We start from the raw sequence: 8,832 nt of genomic DNA on the forward strand, positions 1-8,832 counted from the left end.
CTCCAGAAAAAGAGATGCAAAATATGACCACTTTGTGATTCTGCTGTTTTATCTGATAACGTGTGCAAAGATATACTTTTTTGAGAGGGGCACTGATGACCAAATCTTTGAATTAATTATTTGCATTGTATTTTCTGTATATCTATCTATAATAAATACCTTATATGGATAAGTATCAGATCACCTGCCCCCTCTCAGTTTCAACAGGCATGATGCCTCGGGGGTGTATGGCTCGTGTGGTTGGTTACTGAAATCCGCCAGTGGCCAGCGGTTGGAGGCTTCCTGTGCCCATGACATGAGTCACCTTGATAGCTTCCCCACTGTCCATATGGCCCCTCTGTTCCTCAAGCTGTGTGGCGTTAATATGAGGGGCTTTTCCAGAGCTAAGCCTGACTGCATGGGCATCTCTGGAATGCTAAATGCTCAAAGGCTAATGCTAAAAAGGCTAATGCTAAAAAGGCTAATGCTAAAAAGGCTCATGCTAAAAATGCTCATGCTAAAAATGCTAATGCTTAAAATGCTAATGCTTAAAAACTATCGCTCGGCTTCTTTAGATATCAGACTTAACTGTTGGTTTTTATTGATTCACCTTTTTTATGTATATTTTGTACTGCAATGGTGTACTATGCTTCTCTTGTGAAGTTGAAATGTCATTTAGACATGGTGGGTGAATTTTGCACTAACAAACAGAAACAGAAAACTGAAACTAATTCAAGGCATGCGTTGGTTGTTGTATCTATGCAACGACACTGGCAGTAGACATTTAATTGAATGAAGTGTCTGATACATCTGAGACAGAATGTGATGCGAAAAAACACCATATAATAGACCCTCAGTCAGTACAAATACATTTTAAGGGTAAGAGAGAGAGCAAGAGAGAGATAGAGAGGAACAGCGACAAAGGAAGTGTGGGAAAATGGAAATACGGGGTAGAGAGAGAGAAAGGGTAGTATAAATATATACCAGAGAACAGGAGAAAGAGAAAGAGGAAGAAAGCAAGCTAGAGAGAGAGAGCCTTCTCTTACCTCCGAGTCTGGGGGGCTGAATCCACATAGGCTGCACACCTGGTTCTTACACATGGTACAGTTGCTGTAGTTGGGCGGCTCCTTGGAGCCCACGTTGAGCTGGGTACTCTTGCACAGCGGACACAGTCCACCTCCAGGTGGTTTACCAGGGCCTTGTGGACCAGGGGGACTCCCAGCTTTAGCTGGCCCGCCTGGCTGTGCACCGGGGCCAGGGGGTCCTTGCTGCCCAGGGGGCCCTTGACCGGGGCCAGGTGGTCTAGGTCCTTGCTGCCCAGGGGGGCCTTGACCAGGTGGTCTGGGCCCTTGCTGCCCAGGGGGCCCTTGTCCAGAGACAGGGGGTCTGGGTCCTTGCTGGACAGGGGGGCCTTGACCAGGGAGTCTGGACCCTTGTTGACCAGGGGGGCCTTGACCAGTGGGTCTGGGCCCTTGCTGCCCGTGGGGTCTGGGCCCTTGTCCGGGGCCAGGGGTTCTGGGCCCTTGCTGCCCAGGGGGTCCTTGACCAGTGGGTCTGGGCCCTTGCTGCCCAGGGGGTCTGGGCCCTTGTCCGGGGCCAGGGGGTCTTGGCCCCCCCTGCTGGGGGCCCTTGCTGCCCGGCCCTGGGGGCCCACCTTGGGGCTTCTCTCCAGGCTTCTCTTCCTTGTCAAACAGGCCAAATGAGGGCATGTTGACCCCGGAGCCCATGGAGGTGACCTCGGAGGACATGGAGGACATTCCAGAGGACACCTGGGACGTCATGGACGAGACAGCGTTAAGCGGGTTGGCCCCACTCAGGAAGCTGGAGCCAAACATGCCTGTTTTCTTCTCCGGGTCCTTAGGCTCCTGCCTGAATCGGGACTCTAAGAGGCTGAGGGACGAGGGACTGCGGCCAGGGGCCGGCCTGCCAGTGGGGCCCTCTCCAAACGCGTCTACGGTGCGACTCTTGCTAAGCCGACCAGAGGGTCCAACTCCTGGCTGCTGGGGCCGCTGCTGAACATCTGCCTCCGAGGGCCTGAGAGAGAGAGTGCGAGAAAGAAAGAAAGAAACAAAGAAATAAAGAAACGAACAAAGAAGAGTCATTTGGCAGTACAAATGGAAATAGATGGTGTGTATGAATTTCAATACTCTGTGACTTCCTTTCTTTCCCTCCTTTCCTTAATCTGTACTGATGTGACAGAGCTGGATAGGTGAAAGCAAATTGCCATAGGCTTCCACCATGTTGTTGCATTTTCAGATCAGCGAAGAGGAAGGAGAGGAGACAAGGAGGGGAAGCTACTTTACACTATCAAATGGCTGATATTTCCTGGTTGCCAAACTTAGAGATGAGACTGATTAAACACTCATGATCACCATCGCCGCAGAAGAGCTCCTAAATACATCATTCAACACACATACAGACACATATGTATCCCAAATAAACAGATCTTCCAAACAACCAAATCATTAAGAATGATAATCGTTATATGACAACTCATCACTCAAATTCTTCAGACATCTCAACAATCTGGTATGATGTGTTGTAATAACATAGCCTACTTAACTACAAGGCCTACATGAGGTGTGGCTCTTTGGGGGTATTGCGCAATACTGTAGGCTAAATGCTCAATGATGAAATGCACTTAAGCCTCTGCCCGACACAACAAGCTAACCTTTCACCCCAAAGCCATTGGACATAGGCCTATCATCGGCACAGTGAGCACAAAGCAAGCATAGCACCAGCCCTAGGCTAGTGCTGATGGGAAGGTGAATAGCGCTGAATGACATCTACAGTTGAGAGATCATGGAGATATAGGAGAGTGAGAGATAGCTCAATGGGGTAAGATGAGATGGCCTTATTAGATGGAGCTGAGAGGTGGGATAGACAGCCTAGCCTACACTGCTGTCAGGTGCAACCCTGCTACTCATCAACTGAGATTGAACCTGTCACGTAGATGATAGATAGATCAATGCCGAGCACGAAATAAGATCAAACGGTTCAGGTTTGAAACAGTGAAGCATCATTGTGAATTTGAACTGCAGGTAAAGCATGACTTACAGAGAAAAATAGCTTGCCATTTGAGGTTAACAGACCATAAGCTAATTTGTGTTTAAAAGGAAAACTCCACCCAAAAACTATCTTTTGGTTTTTGTTTCATTAGTCCATTGTTGACATAGTCCCAACAGGTTTTGCTTGTCAGAAATCAAGTTTTCAAGTTATGTAACTTTCAAAATACAGAAATCATCCCTGTATGATGTATTTTGCTTCATGTGATGCAAAACGCAGCATAATATGATGCAAAATACATCATATGTGGAAGATTTCTGTATTTTGAAAGTTACATAACTTGAAAACTTGATTTCTGACAAGCAAAACATGTTGGGACTATGTCAACAATGGACTAATGAAACAAATACCAAAAGATCGTTTTTGGGTGGAGTTTTCCTTTAAGTGCCCAAAACAGCCCGCCAGTTCTGCCATTGGCAACTGTTGGTTTCAGCACCATGGAAAGCAACTAGCTCACAGACAGACCGCTCATCCACTTGGCTAATGCGTTTCCTTCCACAAGATGTTCGATATCTTTCCATTTCCAAAATGAAATTCAAAACCCACTTTCAAGAAGCAATAAGGGGGAATCAATGACTGTGATGACATTTGCGATCGCTGTTCTATATATAGTCACATTAATATGTATGTATCCCCTCCCCCTATTCTGGCTTGGGTAATAATAACTGTTCTCACCAACAGAGCGAATTAGTGATAAGGAATTTGTGATAACGTGTATCGTGTGCCAATGTATATTTTAATGATATACTGGGGGAATTGTTGGTCAATAGGGGACACACAAGCAATCCCATTCAACACCATTGATGGCTTGTTATTCACACAGCCAGCGTCGGCCTGAATATCGACTGTTGACATATATTTGCAATAGAAGCTACGTAAATACGATTAGGCTATGATATATAATTGACAACATTGGAATGGTGATATACAATGTTGGCACCGTGAGAGGAGAGGCTATTTGTTTTGGGTGATAGCGTCCTTCGTTGGGAAAAATACAGTGGCTTGACAGAGTCATTTTTACCCAGGAGGCATTTCGATTCTTTACAAACGCTGGTGTTTTACCACCGATTTTACAGAGGCTATCCCTCGATAATGGTACAATTAAACGATTTACGCAGTAATCGCATGCAAATAATTGTTACAAGAGATTATTTCTGTATCATACCATTTACTGCATTCTAATATTTGATCTGATGCGGTATTTTGAACGGACTGACAAATTGTCCAGCATTTTATCAGATGCTTTAATTTAATAAATTATGGCGAATTAACAATTTTGGGTAAAAACAGCATTGGTATTATGCCTATCAATGCTTCAAGACTATCTTTGTAAATGTCAATAACAACAACCAACTATGATTTTTGAATGGTATCATCTATTCCCATGGTAAATGTGAATGGGTGTGAACATGCGTTCTCCTTTCCTGTGCATTCATAGTGATAAACCGCTGACAAGCTGCAGTGCTCTGCCAAATCAAAACACGGCAGACACACGCCTTTCCTTCTCTTTTATGAGTAGGCCTGTTAAATGACGGGGTACAGAGAGGAGTGGACATTTTAAAGTGCACAAAAATGCCAGTAAAATCCTGCCTTCGAGCGGGCGCGCCCCCGGGCTTGTTGGTTTGCGCCCTTGACATAGCCGCGGCGAGTTGCTTCCTGTCGTCCTCGCTGAGTTGGCTCAGGTCCACCTGTGCCCCCGTGGATGTCCGAATGAAGCCTCCTTTCCCGTCCGGTGCGAGCCCCTCCGGTAATCCAGCAAGCACCCCTTCGCCGCCTTCGAGGCTCGCTTCGTTCCCCATGATGGCCCCTCCCGCCGCCCCCCGTTTCGGTTTCGACGCGACGCTCTGCGTTTTTAGCTCCAAAGAACGTGGTGAAAGGCGGTGAAAACGACCCCCCTCGACTCTGCTTGCATCTCAAATTATTTCTCCATCTTTACATCGCCCTCTCCCTCGTTCTCTCAGTTCTGTGTTGATATCGCGCATCTCTTCTGTCGAGGGACGATGGTTTTCCATGCGGGTCTGTCTTCAGTTCTATCCTACTACACCACATCCTCTCCCTCTCTCCCTGCGCACTCAAACGCGCATGTTCCGCTTCTGACAGGTGACAGAAGACTTCACTGAAGGAAAATATGTAGGCTTTAAAGGGATCAACGTTAACCGTTAAAAACATAACGTGTAGGCTACAGAAGAGCTCTTGTTAGTTCAAAGGGGCAAGTGTATTTTCCTTTACTCATTTGTAACCTGTATGACAATGACACGACCTAAGCTGCTGACTATTGATTTCTGTAATACATGAAGTCCTGGTGACATTTTGGCTATTATGTAAATATCACGATGATCATGTAATCTTAAAGTAGGCCTACAATGAGTGGGTTCAAGTGATTAGGCGTCACACATCCAGATGTACACACACACACACACACACACACACACACACACACACACACACACACACACACCTAAATGCCAGTGATATGCCATTATAGCATTGTAGTGCTCTGGGTCAAGAGTGCAGGTGTGCATGCTTTTGTTCCAGCCAAAATGCCTCTTCGATATATTATCAACATTTTGATTGATTTAATTGAAACTAAACCCTGCAAATCATGTAGTTCTCAACTACCAGATTGGCAGCATACCACCCTGCATCCCACTGCTTTCCTGTTTCTAATGCTAAGCAGGGTTGGTCCTGGTCAGTCCCTGGGTGGGAGACCACATGCTGCTGGAAGTGGTGTTGGAGGACCAGTAGGAGGCACCCTTTCCTCTGGTCTAATAAAATATTAGATTGTGTAGGGTGCTGTCTTTTGGATGTGACGTTAAACAGGTGTCCTGACTCTTTGTGGTCACTAAACATCCCGTGGCACTTATTGGAAGAGTAGGGGTGTTAACCCTGGCGTGCTGGCTAATTTCCCAATCTGGCACTCACACCTAATCATCCCCAGTTTACTATTGGCTCATTCATCCCTTGTAACTATTCCCCAGGTTGTTGCTGAGAATGTGTTCTCAGTCAACTTACCTGGTTTAATAAAAACTACCAGAGTTGGTGAACATGGGGCTTGGATGAGACTTCATTTCCCAGAGTGCATCACTGTGGCTGGATCTGTTTATCTGCACTGAACCTCAATTAGCTGCTTTTTCCTCATACTTTACCCATGACACTATTCAATCAAATCATATTACCAGGTTTTTGGGGTGTTCTGGTACAATTTGGATTCATGTACCAAGCAGAATAATGTTTATATTTTGGACATTCATGTAGCATGTAGCTAATCCTGGAAAAATTGAAACAGTTTTTGATTGAATAGGGCCCCTTGTGACTTGACTGATACGTGTAAACAGTTTGGTATTTACACCAAATGTATTAATCTACATATAATAATCATTAAGTGGGCGCTTACATTTGTCCTATTTCACACATGTACGAATTAGATATCTTTTTTTTTCATATCCCACTCCCCCTGAGACAGGAATCAGACATTATTGACAGCAACTTTGGAGCAATTAGGGTTAAGTACCTTGCTCAAGGGCCCATCAGGAGATTTTTCACCTAGTCTGTTTGGGGATTTGAACCAGCAACCTTTCGGTTACTGGCCCAATCCTCCTAACCACTAGGCTTCCTGCCACCCAAACATGATGCCTAGTTTATGGGGAAAATATGTACCATTCTTTTAATTCGTAACAGATTTATACATAATATTCTCAAAAAAACATCCACAAGATGAAAACTATTCAGCACAGTTGTAGCTCAAGCGGAATTCCACACTCACTTCCTCCACACACTGTGATTCTAATTCTATATTTCAAGCAGGCACACCCTCCAGATCACTGGTTATGATATTAAAGAGCGTCCACTGTGCTTTCCATCTCTGGGATGCGCTGTCATGTGATGGCCAGTGCTTATTCACAGCTTACAGAGCGCCAGGCTGGATGTGTCCTCTGTGTACCTAGCTTTAGGCTCTCCCTCCCTGGGTAACGGCAGAGGAGAGGTCCTAGGGTGGGAGAGTCATTGCGGTGAGCAATTTCTCTACAGATATCTTGTTATTGGCTGTGTTTCAATCCAAAAGATCCCTCGGCCTAAATTCATTGCCCTCATGGATAGAAACAACTGGGTAGGTGTAATCACTAGATCCATCTAGTTCCCACCATATTGCTTTCACCTATCCAGCCCTATCAGACCTGTGAAGGGGAGTGAACGAGGTCAGAGGGGAGGGAACATCCTCTTGGAATAAAATGCAGCCATTAACTTACAGTGCTGTTTTGCTTGTGTTTATTATAGCAGTGGATGGTCATTGTGTTTATTATAGTATTGGATGGTCATTGTGTTTATTATAGCAGTGGATGGTCATTGTGTTTATTATAGCAGTGGATGGTCATTGTGTTTATTATAGTATTGGATGGTCATTGTGTTTATTATCAGTGGATGGTCATTGTGTTTATTATAGCAGTGGATGGTCATTGTGTTTATTATAGTATTGGATGGTCATTGTGTTTATTATAGTATTAGATGGTCATTGTGTTTATTATAGTATTGGATGGTAATTGTGTTTATTATAGTATTGGATGGTAATTGTGTTTATTATAGCAGTGCATGGTCATTGTGTTTATTATAGTATTAGATGGTCATTGTGTTTATTATAGTATTGGATGGTAATTGTGTTTATTATAGCAGTGGATGGTCATTGTGTTTATTATAGCAGTGGATGGTCGTTGTGTTTATTATAGCAGTGGATGGTCATTGTGTTTATAATGGTATTGGATGGTCGTTGTGTTTATTATAGCAGTGGATGGTCATTGTGTTTATTATAGCAGTGGATGGTCATTGTGTTTATTATAGCAGTGGATGTCATTGTGTTTATTATAGTATTGGATGGTCATTGTGTTTATTATAGTATTGGATGGTCATTGTGTTTATTATAGCAGTGGATGGTCATTGTGTTTATTATAGCAGTGGATGGTCATTGTGTTTATTATAGTATTAGATGGTCATTGTGTTTATTATAGCAGTGGATGGTCATTGTGTTTATTATAGCAGTGGATGGTCATTGTGTTTATTATAGTATTGGATGGTCATTGTGTTTATTATCAGTGGATGGTCATTGTATTTATTATAGCAGTGGATGTCATTGTGTTTATTATAGTATTGGATGGTCATTGTGTTTATTATAGCAGTGGATGGTCATTGTGTTTATTATCAGTGGATGGTCATTGTATTTATTATAGCAGTGGATGGTCATTGTGTTTATTATAGCAGTGGATGGTCATTGTGTTTATTATGGCAGTGGATGGTCATTGTGTTTATTATAGCAGTGGATGGTCATTGTGTTTATTATAGCAGTGGATGGTCATTGTGTTTATTATAGCAGTGGATGGTCATTGTGTTTATTATAGCAGTGGATGGTCATTGTGTTTATTATAGCAGTGGATGGTCATTGTGTTTATTATAGCAGTGGATGGTCATTGTGTTTATTATAGTATTGGATGGTCATTGTGTTTATTATAGCAGTGGATGGTCAATTTGTTTATTATAGCAGTGGATGGTCATTGTGTTTATTATAGTATTAGATGGTCATTGTGTTTATTATAGTATTGGATGGTAATTGTGTTTATTATAGCAGTGGATGGTCATTGTGTTTATTATAGCAGTGGATGGTCGTTGTGTTTATTATAGCAGTGAATGGTCATTGTGTTTATAATGGTATTGGATGGTCGTTGTGTTTATTATAGCAGTGGATGGTCATTGTGTTTATTATAGCAGTGGATGGTCATTGTGTTTATTATAGCAGTGGATGTC

At 43.3% G+C, this 8,832-nt stretch overlaps 1 protein-coding gene across 1 annotated transcript in view; it reads right to left on the reverse strand.

Moving 5' to 3' along the window:
* The window catches only part of LOC106576559 (protein piccolo), a 96,745-nt gene extending 91,631 nt beyond the window's left edge, over positions 1–5,114 (reverse strand). The window contains exons 1-2 of the mRNA XM_045698653.1: positions 4,636–5,114; positions 1,026–2,013 (exon numbers count right to left, since the gene is read on the reverse strand). Coding sequence (XP_045554609.1) covers positions 1,026–2,013; positions 4,636–4,844 — 1,197 coding nt within the window. The 5' untranslated portion in view covers positions 4,845–5,114. The remainder of the gene's footprint in view (positions 1–1,025; positions 2,014–4,635) is intronic.
* Positions 5,115–8,832: the final 3,718 nt, after the last annotated feature.

The sequence above is a fragment of the Salmo salar genome, chromosome ssa17 (assembly GCF_905237065.1).
Source record: "Salmo salar chromosome ssa17, Ssal_v3.1, whole genome shotgun sequence".
Lineage (NCBI taxonomy): Eukaryota > Metazoa > Chordata > Actinopteri > Salmoniformes > Salmonidae > Salmo > Salmo salar.